The 15855-nt window shown below is 41.1% G+C and overlaps 1 protein-coding gene and 1 gene segment (V, D, J or C); one reads left to right on the top strand and one right to left on the bottom strand.

Moving 5' to 3' along the window:
• Positions 1-2210: 2210 nt before the first annotated feature.
• LOC311071458 (Ig kappa chain V-III region MOPC 63-like) overlaps positions 2211-15855 on the bottom strand; it is a 178588-nt gene continuing 164943 nt past the window's right edge. The window contains exons 3-4 of the V gene segment in view: positions 5250-5282; positions 2211-2737 (exon numbers count right to left, since the gene is read on the bottom strand).
• LOC311071456 (scavenger receptor cysteine-rich domain-containing protein DMBT1-like) overlaps positions 6131-15855 on the top strand; it is a 55955-nt gene continuing 46230 nt past the window's right edge. For 4 of the 6 annotated variants that reach the window (XM_084095864.1, XM_084095862.1, XM_084095863.1 and 1 more), the window contains exons 1-5: positions 6131-6284; positions 12593-12631; positions 12777-13082; positions 14088-14120; positions 14281-14337. In XM_084095864.1, coding sequence (XP_083951990.1) covers positions 6239-6284; positions 12593-12631; positions 12777-13082; positions 14088-14120; positions 14281-14337 — 481 coding nt within the window. In that variant the 5' untranslated portion in view covers positions 6131-6238. The remainder of the gene's footprint in view (positions 6285-12592; positions 12632-12776; positions 13083-14087; positions 14121-14280; positions 14338-15855) is intronic. The other 2 variants (XM_084095866.1, XM_084095865.1) reach the window with 1 other exon arrangement.

The following is a 15855-nucleotide window of genomic DNA, read 5'->3' as shown; positions in this document are numbered from 1 at the left end:
ACAATTACCCTATCAGCATGAGAGGAAGCATATATATTCACTCTGTCAACTCACCTAACATTCCTTGACAGTTTTCAGCATCCCTCCACCACCCCGACTCCTCACTCTTGGCTTGTTCTTTCACAGCCAGGAATACGGGGGGAGTACTCTGGGTTCGGGCCAAATACCGAGCCCGGAGCCCTCTCCTCGGACAGCACGCCAAATACGCATTTATTCTATCTGATTTATTTGTAAGTGTGAACTCGTGAACTAGTCTAGTAGCTCATGAGGCATGCATGCTAGCAAAACACAGGTTATTTGTCTTTGGCTAATCAGCAGTAAATTCGAGCCTCAAGCAGTAGTTTAATTTTATGTTCATCGCCAGCGCTACTCACCTCAGCACAAGCCAAGAAAAACACTGCTGGGAGGGGCTGCTGCTGCCTGCAGGTGTGTGTGTGTGTGTGTGTGTGTGTGTATGATGTGTGCCGATGTGCGCCGCTGCGCAGAGACGCAGGGGGGGGAGAGAGAGAGAGAGAGAGAGGGAGCGCTTCAGAACTCCTGACCTGATATTTAGATATACTATTCTTCAATAAATATATTTGTTTGACAGGGAAGCTGTGCGCAAACAGGAATATATATTATTTTTCAAAAAAAAAAAAAAAAGCACCCCAGAAAAAAGGGCACTTTCTCTCCAGGAATAAAAAGGGCAGGTGCTCAAGCCCCCTTTGATGTCTATGTGTGCACGTGCCTTTCAGCACTACAAAAACACATAAAAGTGAAACCGCATTGCCTTATGTACTGCTTTTCTTATTGTTTTAGGCTTTATAGGGTGAGTGATGTTTCTTATAATACACAAGTGAGATAGACTAGTGCAAATATTACAAATAGGTCGTTAAACTAATAACGTTATTACCACAAGTTTTGCCTAAAACTACCTGACAAATGAAGCCATGCAATGGTGAGGAAGGAGTTAAGATTAAGTTTATAAGAAACTTTAACTCTGGTTAAAGCTATTTGAGGAAATGAAAACATAATACTTACATTTAAATGTGAATTTGCTGTCCACCACCGATCTCTAGTCTCGGCCGCCTTTAAAAATAAATAAATAAATGCTGTCGTCACCGGCACGCAATGACTTATGGGGTAGAATAGGGTAGGATAGGCCGCTAAGTGTCCATTTATGTATCCTTCTTTTCACGGGGAAACGAAGGGTGCATTTGGCGTCGCTTTTGAATCAGGGAAGCCTTCGTCGCGGCGCGATGACGCAACCGTCTTTCGAATACGGCCTTCCAAGGATGCAGCCTTTGAATTGGGATGTCCTTCGTCGCGCCGCTGTGACGCAATCGGCCTTCAAATGCGACCAAGCGGCCTTCAAATACGGCCTTCGGAGGATGCAGCCTTCACATTGGGACACAGCTACAGACCATAGACAGTAAAAGAAATGGACACAGCGACCCCATTGGATTCAACGGAGACAAAGTGAAGTCAATTAGAAACTCTTACTTCCTGGGGGTCGAGCGTACTGCGCAGACTCAAACTGAGCTTGATGACGTAGATGTGACGTGAGCAACCCGTCTGTCTTCTAGTAGCTGTGCCAAGAGAAATCTGAATCATTCCCTTCCGAAACTTGCAGAGACGGAGAGTGTGAGTAGGAGCTGTCTATGAGCTAGGAGCAGGAGAAACGTTTGCTATGTATTCTGATTAATTATTTTGTCATTTTGCCTCCACGTCCCCCCGATTGCCCGCTAGCTTCTCCTCCTGTCCATACGGTAATCTCTCTACTGTGCGACAGAGAGTCGCGTGGCTATGACGCAATCGTTAGCCTATTTTTACAAAAATTGCTTCTACGGGGCCATAACGTAAGATACAAGGTAAAGGAGCCTTTTATACATTTTCGTGTTTCTTTAGAAATAAATAATGGACAAATGGAGTCTTTAAACGCCTCAGATGTGAAGTTATTCGCTGTCAAAGTGACGCAGAAATGAATGGGAGTCAATGGGATGCTAACAGCAGGTGGGGGTCCGCTAGCCAATGGCGGCGCCCGGGGGTACCTTCAAAATAATAGAAAACCCTGCCCGCCTGACACAGACACGCTCACTAACACACACACACACACACACTCACACACATACACTGACACAATCACACACTCAATCACACACACACTTTCTTTCACACACAAACACACGCAGACACGCTCACTAACTCTCACACACACACACACAGACAGACACACTCACTAACTCTCACACACATACACCCACACAAACACAGACACACACTCACAAGCACAGACACACACACACACACACACACACACACACACACACACACACTCTTTCAGTATTGAGTTGTAAATCACTACAGCTGCAGCACTAGACTCATGTGAATCCTGCCTGACACAGGACACTCAGATACGGCTCATCTTCAGGAGAGAAACATCAGCACTCAGAGCTCTTGTGGAACGAGACCTCATGAGGAGCTCCATCATGTGTTACTCTGCAGACGTACAGCTCTCCCTCTTCCCAGCGTGCTTTGCTGAGGGTCAGGACGCTACTGCGGCTGTAGCGGCCGTCCTGCTGGCTCTCTGCGCTGGTCAGAACCCCCTCGGTGACCTCTGACCCGTCCAGTGTCCAGCTCACCAGCGCCCCCTGTGGAGAGTAAGAGCTGAGCAGGCAGAGCAGTGCGGCTGAGTCTCCAGAGATCTGCAGAGAAGAGGGCGGCAGCAGAGACACTGAGGGCTTCACTGTGGGACCAGCTGCAGGAGACAAACACAACACATTCACACACACACACACACAACACACTGCACTGCACATTCACAGCATAGGAATAATGCTGCTCTAGTTTTAGATTCAATCATTATAAAACAATATCAGTAACACTTTATTTAAAGCTTTCATGCATATTGCATTATAAAAGTATTTTAATGCATTAATTATGCACTGGTTATAATAGCAAATAATAGCAGTTATAACACATATTATCTTAGGGCTGAACGATTAATCGCACTTTCCATGTAATCGCACTTAAATCGAGATGGCTTATCGCGATTTTTAAATCGCAAATGCTGCGATTATTTTTAATGCGCAGTTTGTCAGTTATGTACGGCTCAGTAAACGCGGCTCCATCTGAAAGCACTGTGAGTTTGAATCACTTATAACGTGCATTTGAAAAAGCAACACGCGTCAAACATCTTTCCAAACACGAGAATCATTTATGAACCTCTTGTCCAACAACAGACAACATTTAATAACATGCATTCACTCCAAACTCACTTCATAACGACAGCTGAGCTCCTCCTGTGAGATGATGAGCTTCTTACACAGAATAAGGCAGTTATGTATTTATAAGTCATGTTTAATCAAAGCGTTTCAATCTTCTGTTTATTCAGCTACAGCGATAGGGATTTCCTGGAATGATGCGCCCTTATTCGCCTTTGGCTAAGCCACACCCTAGAATGTAGATTGACCAATCACAGTGCAGCCAAGGACGAGCTCCCACAGAGGTCCGACACTTTTTCACAGCGCTCCATTGACTTTAACGCAGGCGTCTCATATTTTTGGTCTCGGCAGGCTATCGTCGTAGTTTTATCAAAAATATGGTTAAACGTTGTGCCTGGGGCATTTGTAACACAGATATGCGTTTCCCAGAGAGGTTGGAGGGGGGTGTCCGTTTTTTTTTCCCTTCCCAAAACCGAAGTCAAATCCTGACAAGTGTCATCTTTGGATTAAACTGTGTGGACATCCTCACAGTCAGCTTAACTCCTCAAGGATCAACAAGCACACTTTTGTGTGCTCTAAGGTAAATTTTGCTTTTAACCTTACTGTGAAGTTATACTAGTTAGACAGTTTTATGTTGTTTGTTTTAGCTAACTTTGTTATTCAAGATACTTTGTTATTCAAGATACAAACACCTAACGTTAACGTTAGGTGTTTGTATCTTGAATAACAAAGTTAGCTAACATCCAGCCGCTAGTCAAAACATAAAATCCTGACTTTCGTGATAACTAAACTATCGCTAAGCTTGCTTGCTAGCACCTTGATTCTTCATTAATTAGGGTAGAGAACCGAAATCATAACCTAAAACAGCATAAAACTGTCTAACTAGTATAACTTCACAGTAAGGTTAAAAGCTAAATTTACCTTAGAGCACACAAAAGTGTGCTTGTTGATCCTTGAGGGGTTTAACTGACTGTGAGGATGTCCACACAGTTTAATCCAAAGACGACACTTGTCAGGATTTGACTTCGGTTTTGGGAAGGGAAAAAAACGGACACCCCCCTCCAACCTCTCTGGGAAACGCGTATCTGTGTTACAAATGCCCCAGGCACAACGTTTAACCATATTTTTGATAAAACTACGACGGTAATAGCCTGCCAAGACCAAAAATATGAGACGCCTGCATTAAAGTCAATGGAGCGCTGTGAAAAAGTGTCGGACCTCTGTGGGAGCTCGTCCTTGGCTGCGCTGTGATTGGTCAATCTACATTTTAGGGTGTGGCTTAGCCAAAGGCGAATTGTACTTCTGCGGCGGGGATAGATAGAGCAGTATTTACTACCGATCAGCCGCACTCCACTGACAAGCTGCGCATAAGATAATCGCAAATCGCGTGCGGTTTTGTTGCGATTAATCGTTCAGCTCTATATTATCTATTATCAGGCCGATCTGACTGCTTTGATTCCAGCAATTATTCACTCTGAACATAAATATCTTAAATTTTGAGATATTCACCTGAACTGAAAATGTAACTCAATTTCAAACAGAGTTAAAACACAATTGAATCATACAGAATGAACAAAACACTGAATTATAAGCACAACATGAGCAAAAGAGATTCAGTATCATTGACTGAACTACAGAAAGTAGCAACATTTACATTCTGATGTCAAATCTCTTTTTTCCATGTATGATTTCTACAATAAAAGATGAACTAAATATGAACTCAGTGTAGAAATAAATGAAGGAAAGACAAACCTGTAATAAACTGATTAAACTCATAGTGAGACACAGTGTGGAAATATGTTTAGAATTCCTTTTTTGTTGAAAGGAATAATGTTATTCTTATATTAATATCATTGTTTTAGATTAAATAATTATACAACAATATCAGTAACACTTTATTAAAAGCCTTCATACATATTGCATTATAAAAGTCTTATGATCTAATAATCATTATTATTAATAAATGTTGTTCTTGTTTCAACTGTCAAACACTTTCTGAAATCTAAATTGTATTTTTTTATTAGGTTATTAAATAGACAGACTTACCGATCACCAGTTTAGTTCCTCCACCGAAAGTCCTCCACAGTGATACAATCTAATGAAACGCTTGTACAAAAACCTCTATTCCACTCGAGTGAACACACACTCCAGCAGAGAGAGAGAAACAACACTTCAACACACTGATATTAGAAGATCCTCAGCTCTTCTCAACACTCACTCATTCAGATTTGACTAAATGCTTTCTGATATAACACTGTTTAAAGAAATATATTTGATGAGCTGTGACCTCTGAGGTGACCTTTGACCTCTTTGATCATGGATGATGTTGTGGAGTTTCTCATAATGATGCTTCTGTTCTTCATATGCAGATCAATCATCATGATTCACAGAAAAACCTGCAGCTTCAAATAAATGAATCAATAATTCTGAACATTTCAGATGCACATTGTTTAATATATAATGACCTGATTATGAGTCCTGATGAACTTCATGCATGTGGAAAATGTGGGAAAAAAAGACATCGTGAAAATATTTCCCAGAGAGCAACATGTCAACATTGATTCCAAACACCATAATGGACTTTTCTTTATTATGACTCTAAATATAGTAAAACTGATTTATTTAGTTCTTGATTTCTCATTGTTAACATGCTTGTAAAGGTGTAGCACAGAACTGAACTCAGAGAAACTGCTGCGTATGACATATGTTTAAAATGATCTACATTCATGATTCTCCAGACAAAACCTAGTGTCTTATCAGCCTGACAAACATAAACACAAATATTTCACAATTAGTAAATATGTGCAATTAATCACTAAATGGTTCAATAACATTATTCTGAAAGTAAAATCTTCTATGTAGAGTTTATGAGTTTGTTATCAGCACAAGCTGTTGTAAATCCTGCCCACTTCTTTGCATTGTCAGCACATGCTTCAGTGCTCTGAGAGTGTTTATAGTGCTGTGAGTTTAACACTTCATGACTGAGAGCAGAACAGAACACACTCTTCATCATCACACAAGACTAAACTACAGCAATGAGGATCAACATCTTCATCTGGACCATTGCACTGTTTATTCAAGGTTTGTGTAATACAGTTTTTATAATGATTATTAATTCTCCTAAAATGTGCAATATATATTAATCATTTTTGTTTGTGTTGCAATATACTTCAACTTCCAGTTGTCTGCTTTAATTAACTATTAACCCTTGTGCATCCTTAAGGACATTTTTATATCACTTTGCCTGTGTTAATGCTAACTGCATAAAATTTGGCACGGGTGTGTATTTTTATTGGAATTTTACTATTTAATCACCATTTCCTTTAAAAAATCTATTTTGCATTAGTTATACAAAATACTTCCTCTCAGGACCTTTTGGACAAAAATTGCCCCATTGAAACCCATTAAAACTGCATTTTTTAATCCCTGTGCCGTTTAACTATAAAATGATGGCATCTTTTTTAATAGGCTTTCATTATGTTGGCAAGGCTTCAAAATGGACATTTAAAAAACAAATTATCAGATGCTGCCATCTTTTCAGGTTAGGCCTATAAAGCAAATACTCGCTTTATTCCTGTTTTCTGCTTTGGCATATTATAGAGCCAATTGGATAAATTATGCAGCGATAATTGTGTGGGTTTGTTGGTATGGATGTCTAAGTGTGGTTTGTATGTGTGTAATAAAATAAAAAGTGTGTTTGTGTGCTTGTAATATTTGAGAGAGAAAAACTCAACTGCAAATCGAAAATCCAATCACTGTGTTCACCAGTGGAGTTTTGCTGGGATCCAATGGGGAAAGTTTGGTACTGCGCCCTAACAAAATCTTACTGAAAGCTTATTTTTTGAGATATCATCCTCAAATTCGGAACACAACCTGTTTAGATTTACGGCTTTGAATTTATATCAGTTTTAGAGTTCCAAATGTTTCATAAATATATATATTTTATATAAAATATTGATTATAATGTTCATAAATATTTTTCATAAACTTAAACTTGTATAACATTTCTTTGGTTGCACTTTTTTAAAAAAATTCACTTAAACAACAATCTGCCAAGGGTCTTCTTTAAAATGAGACCAAACTTAAGTATTTGCTCCCAAACATAACATTTTATGAGAGTTTTTTGACTTGGACATTTTTGTCCACTTTGGACCTATGTGTAAGGTTTTTTTTTTATTTTTTTTTTATGTTAACTGCATGAATTTTGGCACAGGTGTGTATTTTTATTGTAATTTTACTTTTTCACCCCCATTTCATTTGAAAAAAATGTTTGCACTAGTTACACAAAATACTTATTTATATTTTATATAAAATATTGATTATAATGTTCATAAATATTTTTCATAAACTTAAACTTCTATAACATTTTTTTGGTGGCACTTTTTTCACTTCAACAACAATCTGCCAAGGGTCTTCTTTAAAATGAGACCAAACTTAAGTATTTGCTCCCAAGCATAACATTTTTATGAGAGTTTTTTGACTTGGACATTTTTGTCCACTTGGACCTATGTGTAAGTTTTTTTTTTTTGTTGTTGTTAATGTTAACTGCATGAATTTTGAGCTATTATAGAGCCAATTGGATAAATTATGCAATGATAATTGTGTGCGTTTGTTGGTATGGATGTCAGAGTGTGGTTGGTATGTGTGTTATAAAAAAAAAAAAAGTGTTTGTGTGCATGTGTGTGTTTGTAGTATTGAGAGAGAAAAACTCAACTGCAAATAACAAAGCCAGTTTTGCTGGCATCCAATGGGGAAGTTTGGTACTGCGCCCAAACAAAATCTTACTGAAAGCTCATTTTTTGAGATATCAACCTCAAATTTGGAACACAACTTATTTAGATTTATGGCTTTGATTTTCTAGTCGTTTTAGAGTTCAACTTGTTTCATAAAATATATATTTTATATAAAATAATATTCATAAATAATTTTCATAAACTTAAACCTATATAGGCTAACTTTTTTGGGGATTTACTTATAAAAAAACATTTAACTTCAGCAATAATCTGCCAAGGGTATTCTTTAAAATGATACCAAAGTCTGTGCTCCCAAGCTTCAACTTTTTATGACAGTTTTTTGACATGGACATTTTTGTCCTCTTTGGACCTATGTGTAACTTTTTTAAATTGATGCACAAGGGTTAATTAATGATTTGCAAATGTAGGCTATCATTATGTTATGACTTGTTGAGGCACATGACTATTTACTAATTGTTGAGTAATATGCCATTTTGGTTTTGACATCCACACTAAGCCATGGATTTCAATTTCCAACCATCTTCAACCAAGATTTCACTGAGTCTGATGAACCTTGTTGTTTACGCACAGGAATATGTCAGGTTAAAGGGATAGTTCACTTTGAAATTAAATTTTGGTATGTTTTAGCTTACCTCAAGGGCATCCAAGATGTAGGTGTCTTTTTTTCCGCAGTAGTTTCAATTTTGATATTTTTAGGTCAAACCGTTCTTGTCTGTCAGTCATATAATGCAGGTCTGTGGTCACTGTCTCAAAGAGCATGCACAGAGTCCAAATTAAAACAATTCCCCATCGTCCAAATTAAACAATTCCCCATCGTAAGTACACATTGATGGCCTAAGACATGAAACGAGCGGTTTGTGTGAGAAAACGAACAGTATTTATATCGTTTTTACCTCTTGTAACACAGCCACGTCCAAGTGATCTGAGGGCGCAACGATCCATCCTTCTTCCCCACAAAAAAGAACCCCGCCCCCGCTGGAGAAGAGGAAGGGCGGATGAACCCTGTTGCAAGAGAATCAGAAATGTATTTCTCCATGGCCTCTCTCTCTGGGACAGAGAGTGAATATAATTTGCCCTTAGGCGGAGACGTACCTGGCAATAACTCTATAGCACAGTCATAGGGACGATGCGGAGGAAGAGAAGCAGCACAAGACTTACTGAACACCTCCTTCAGGTCCAGGTACTCCGCGGGCATGTTAGATAAATCCACTGCCTCCTCCTGATACACAGGGACAGAAACAGACGGACAGGCAGACACAAGACTTATGACAATGACTGCTCCACGCCGACACAGACTTTAACTGCCAGTCCACTTTGGGGTTGTGACGGGTGAGCCAGGGGTGACCAAGGACGATGGGTGCAAGAGGAGTGTCCAGAATATAAAAGGAGATGGTCTCGGTATGATTGCCTGATCTGATGAGGGTGATGTCTTCGGTGGCCAGTGAAATGGTGGGGAGTTCTTGACCATTGAGGGCGTGTACTGCAATCTGGTGCATAAGGGGTTTGAGGGGAACTTGAAATGTGCGTGCAAAGGTGTGGTCCATGAAATTACCTTCAGCCCCTGAATCCAGAAGTGGTCGACAGTTGTGGAGGTGAGATGACCATCGGAGTCTTACAGGAAGGAGAGTAGATGGGGATGAGGTCTTCTCTGCAGAGATCCCACCCGACAGTAGCCTCATACTTACTGTCGGGCTGGGCCTTTTAACGGACAGGGATCTCCGCCTCTTCTTCTCCTCACGGGAAAGCCGGGCTCGACCCACCTGCATGGGCTCGTGATCGTTGACGGGGCTGACCGCGTCCCCGCCTCCGAAGCGTTGTCCCTCGATCCCTCCAGGAGAACGATTAGGCTGAAGACGTCGATCTACTTGGGAAAGACGTGCGTCCACTCTCAGGGCCAGAGCAATGAGATAATTTAGCTTGGTGGGAAGGTCCATGGCGTAGATCTCCTTTTGGACGCGGTCAGCCAGCCCATGCAGAAACATGTCCCACTGCGCCTCCTCGTTCCATTGGCTCTCTGCTGCTAGAGTTCGAAATTCAATCGAAAAGTCAGATACGGATCTCTCTCCTTGTCGTAAATCCGCCAACACTCTAGCACAGTGGTTCTCAACTCCAGTCCTCGGGACCCACTGCTCTGCACATTTTGGATGTCTCTCTTATCTGACACACTCAGTTCAGTTCATGGAGTCTATCCTAACGAGCTGATGATCTGAATCAGGTGTGTTAAATAAGGGAGACATACACAATATGCAGAGCAGTGGGTCCCGAGGACTGGAGTTGAGAACCACTGCTCTAGCAGCCTCTCTCCCCGCAACGGCGCGATCGAACACCCGCCTCATCTCGTCAGAGAGCCTCTGGAACGAGGAGCAGCATTCTTCCTGATTCTCCCACACCGCCGTTCCCCATAGCGCCGCTCTCCCAGTCAGAAGTGCCAACACAAACGCGACCTTGGTTCGCTTGTCGTGGAATGTCTTGGGTTGGAGAGAGAAATGCATCGAACACCTGGTTAGGAAAGATCGACAGTAATTTGATTCACCTGAATAAGCCTCGGGAACCGGCAGGCGGGGCTCCGACTGGGAGGGGTCTGCTGGTGGTGGTGGGGGAATCGGCGGTGCGGGTGGCGCAGTGGGAGCTCGAAGCTGTTGAATCTGCTGGGTGAGCCCGGACACCTGCGCCACTAGAGCCTGAACTGCGCGAGCTGTCTCGTTGAGGTTTTTCTCCTGAGTGTCCATTCTTTGTATGCAGTTATTCATAAATGCCTCCAGTGGACTTGCAGAGCCACTCGCTGCTTCCATGCTCAGGTCAGATCGTTCTGTCACAAATGAGAAAAGGAAGCAAAATGCAAGTAAAAAGCTCTTTATTGTATATATTGATGAATTGTTGGTAAAAGTCCAGAACAGACAGGCTAGCGGCGCAGGGACCCCGATGGCCAGATGAACCCGGTGAAAGGGAGTGCAGCAGTGCGGTGAGATGTGTCCAGAGGTGAGATGAATCCAGAATAAATCCACAGGAACACGAACAGGAACAAGGAAGGCACAAGACTCGAGACGCTGACTGGAACAATACCGGGACACCACAAACTACGATCTGACATGAGAAAGTGGTGAGCATATAGGTGATGAGATGAGCTGCAGCTGGTGATGGGAGTGATGAGCTGGATCGCTGATGAGCGCTAATGAGCCGGCACGCCCACACAATCAGTACACACACACACAACAACAGAACATGAGACAAGAAAGAGACATAGGATTTATGAACCGTGACACAGACGTTGTATTGTGGTTGAAAATGAAAATCGGGTTGACGTCAGAAACCAACATCAGTCGGGTTCTGACATCAACCCGACTTTTATTTTCAATCAATATCCAACGTCAGTCTGACGTCGGCTTCTGATGTCAATCGGATGCAGGGTTCTGATGTCAACCCGACTTTCATTTCCAACCAAAATGCAACCCCTGCAACCAAAATCATCCACTGACTGATGTTACTTTCTACTCAAGGACCTTGACAGAATTGTAGTGGAGTAAAAAGAACGATATTTGTCTTTCAAATGTAGTGAAGTTAAAGTAAAAAGTTTCCAGAAAAAAATAATACTCAAGTAAAGTACAGATACTCAAAAAGTGTACTTAAGTACAGCACTCAAGTCAATGTACTTTGTTACTGTCCACCTCTGGGAGACAGAGCGATGTCAGACCAAGGTGGATGGTCCTGGGTGGAGCAGAGGGAGGGAGGATCCAAGGTGGAGTCGACTGCTCGACAGGCCGAGGTGGAGCTACAGGCCTAGAGGTCTGATGTGGAGTGCTGGAATTGACACCCCTGGGCTGAGCTGGGAGAATCTAAAGCCCAAGGCTGGTCTAAGCAGGGTAGAGTACATACACTAGTGGAGCTGAGGGACTGAAGAGAGCCAGAAAAGATCGGGCCGAAGGACTGACTGGCTTGGGCAGAGGAGGAAGGGCCTGAGCACAGGAAGTGATCAGCAAATCCTTCTCTCCAAACTGAATTCAAATGCTGGAGGAAGGGCTTGACCACACAACTCATAAGCCAGCTCCACCAGTACCAGTACTCCACCAGGATCCATCTGTTGTATCCTTCTCTTCACGGGAAACGAAGGACGCATTTGGAGGCCACATTTGAAGGAGCCTTTGTGGTGCAGCGGTGACGCAATCGGCCTTCGAAGGATGCATCCTCTGAATTGGGACACAGTTAATGTGTACATTAAGCTTCATTTAGAACTTTGTAACTTTTGCCCAGCTGGTGGCATGGGCTAAATGAATTGGCCTGGTCTCAATGTCAGACACTGAATTTTGTTCCACTCACTTCATGCTTGGAATCTATGCAGTCGACTTTCTTAGCATGTTGAAGGCGAATGGTTTAGAGAATAAAATAACTCATTTTTGATTACCATCCGTTTGAATATCACTCTCAGTGTGGGAAAGACCATGCAAATGAAGAAATCCGTTCTGGAACTGTAATAGACTTTGTTCATCTCTCTTTTTTTTGTAATAGGTCAGGCACAAACTAAAAAAATGAGTTTGAACTGAAAAACATAAAGCACTGCAATCAATCTGACATGTCAACATCTTCATCTAAACATAACATTGTTGTGTATTTGTGTGTTCATTTTTTCTGCTTCAACAGCGACATTGAACACGACTGCCTCATGGCCAGGACCCAAAGGTAATGATGCTGAGGAGGATTAAACTCCACTATTATTACCACTTTGTTTGTTATCTCATCAAAAATACAAACAAACATACAAAAATGAACAACCTAAAACCCAATGACCTGTTTTTCTCTCTTTATGTTGTTTTGTGATTAATAGCTATCAAGTTGGTGAATGGACCCAACCGCTGTTCTGGAAGAGTGGAGGTTCTCCACAATGGAATATGGGGAACAGTGTGTGATGATGATTGGGATTCTACAGACGCAGCAGTGGTGTGTAGAGAACTGGGCTGTGGGAGTGTTATAGGGTCAAAGAGTTCTGCTTATTTTGGAGAAGGTTCCGGAAAAATATGGTTGGATGATGTCCAGTGCCGTGGGATTGAATTTACACTGACAAACTGTCCATCAAATGTATGGGGATCACATAACTGTGGGCACGGTGAAGATGCTGGAGTCATCTGCCAAGGTGAGTCAGACACATTTATTCATACTCTAATTAATGATTGATGATTAATGAGCTACAGGCCTGGAGGTCTGATGTGGAGTGCTGGAATTGACACCCCTGGGCTGAGCTGGCAGATCTGAAGCCCAAGGCTGGTCTAAGCAGGGTAGAGTAAATAGTGGAGCTGAGGGACTGAAGAGAGCCAGAAAAGATCGGGCCGAAGGACTGAATGGCTTGGGCAGAGGAGGTGGGAGAGGGAGGTTAGGTGGGCATATCATTACTGGCAACAAAAGCTTTGAGCTAGTTAGGACCAACGGCGATGAAGGAGTCTTGAAGATGGACAGTACTATCTGTGACGAAAATGAGTCGGAACCGGACTGGACCGGCAGAGACGGAGAAGAAGAGGAAGACTTGGGTCTGGGCAGACCCAATGAAAATGAAGGGACTTGGATGCTGGACGGAACCAGTGGAGGAGGAAGGGCCTGAGCACAGGAAGTGATCAGCAAATCCTTCTTTCCAAACTGAATTCAAATGCTGGAGGAAGGGCTTGACCACACAACTCATCAGCCAGCTCCACCAGTACCAGTACTCCACCAGGATCCATCTGTTGAATCCTTCTCTTCACGGGAATCGAAGGACGCATTTGGAGGCCACATTTGAAGGAGCCTTTGTGGCGCAACGGTGATGCAATCGGCCTTCAAAGGATGCATCCTCTGAATTGGGACGAAGTTAATGTGTACATTAAGCTTCATTTAGAACTTTGTAACTTTTGCCCAGCTGGTGGCATGGGCTAAATTAATTGGCCTGGTCTCAATGTCAGACACTGAGTTTTGTTCCACTCACTTCATGCTTGGAATCTATGCAGTCGACTTTCTTAGCATGTTGAAGGCAAATGGTTTAGAATAAAATAACTCATTTTTGTTTACCATCCGTTTGAATATCACTCTCAGTGTGGGAAAGACCATGCAAATGATGAAATCCGTTCTGGAACTGTAATAGACTTTGTTCATCTCTCTTTTTCTGTAATAGGCCAGGCACAAACTAGTGCAGCACCATCGACAGGTAATTATAGACCTTTGAATTAGAACCAGATCTGCTTTCCACACAACTTGTAAAACAGCCTAAAAAATGAGTTTGAACTGAAAAACATAAAGCACTGCAATCAATCTGACATGTCAACATCTTCATCTAAACATAACATTGTTGTTTATTTGTGTGTTAGTTTATTCTGCTTCAACAGTGACATTGGACCTGACTGCCTCACAGCCAGGACTCAAAGGTATTCATACTCTAATTAATGATTGATGACATAAAGTATCCTCAAGACTGGATTATTTTTTTATGTTAAAGCATGACCTCTCTAAGGTGATTACTTGTGAGATTGTTCCCTTTCTATTGGCAGACCATTCCTCAGTCATCATTGAATTAAATTTGTATAGGGCATTAAAAACTAGTGTTTAGAGATTTAATAACTCATTACTTATGGATCAAATGTTTAAAGAAAAAATGACAGAGGTTATTAAAACATTCCTTGATATAAATGATAACAGTGAAATAAAACCTGTATTATTATGGGAAACAGCTAAAGCAACCCCCTTAGAGATAATAGCATACTCATCTTGGAGGAAAAAATTGAGAGAGAATTAACAAACGTTAATAGAGAACAAAATACAAAAGTTGCAAGAATTAAAAGTGAGGGATAAAATAATAGAAAAAGGACTGAATGATGCAAAAAAAGAATTAGAGAGTATTAATTCGGAGGACTTTGTAAAAGATTTCACTTTTGCTAAACAATTATTTTATGACAATAGTCCCAAAGCACAACGAATTTTAGCCTCCAAAATAAAAAAGAACAAAGAAAAAGCGGCAATCAACACAATTATGGATAATGCAACATCAAGGAGAGGTGGACAAGAAATTTTATCTTGTTTCAGGAACTACTATGAAAACCTTTATTATTCAGAAGTAAATAATCTTGACAAGCAGACAATTGCAGGTTATTTAGATGAATTAAGTCTAGCATCTGTGACTGAAACCCAGAATGAAAGCTTAGTAAAAAACATAACCCAAACGGAAATAATAAAAACTATTGAAAAGGGAAAATTGGGGAAATGCCCTGGAGAAGATGGTTATACCTATGAATTTTACAAAGATTACAAATACTTAATTGTACCAGTTCTACATAGAGTGTTTAATGAGGTTTTACAAACAGGAAAATGGCCAGATACTTGGAAAAATGTAATTATAACAGTCATAGCTAAAGAAGGGAAGGACCCAAAATAATGTTGATCGTATAGGCCAATTTCACTCCTGAATGTTGATCAGAAAATATTTACATCCATTATGGCAAATAGGCTCTCAGAAATCTTACCATCTATTATAAATCTGGACCAAACAGGATTTGTCAAAAATAGATTTCTTAGTGACAATGTACGTCAAACCCTTAATGTTATTGATTTTGCTAGAAAAACAAAACAACAAATGATATGACAAAATCATTGAATGATGCGGAAAAAGCATTCGACTGAGTATCTTTGCCTTTTCTGTTTGCAGTTTTGAATAAATTTGGCTTTCACAAGAAATTAATTAATTTAATGATGGGAATGTATAATGATTCAGCAGCCAGAGTGAAAGCCATTGGCTCGCTATCGAAACCCTTTCAAATAAAAAGAGGGGTAAAACAGGGCGATCCGCTCTCTCCACAGATTTTTGTGCATTGAGCCATTGGCGGAATGCATAAGGACAAGTATGTGTATAAAGGGCATTAAGATACAAGATGAAGAACATAAACTGGCGT

This window comes from Abramis brama (genome assembly GCF_963993115.1).
Source record: "Abramis brama genome assembly, chromosome: 20".
NCBI lineage: Eukaryota > Metazoa > Chordata > Actinopteri > Cypriniformes > Leuciscidae > Abramis > Abramis brama.
Note: the sequence above shows the minus strand (reverse complement) of the source record. Positions and strands in the feature narration are given on the sequence as shown.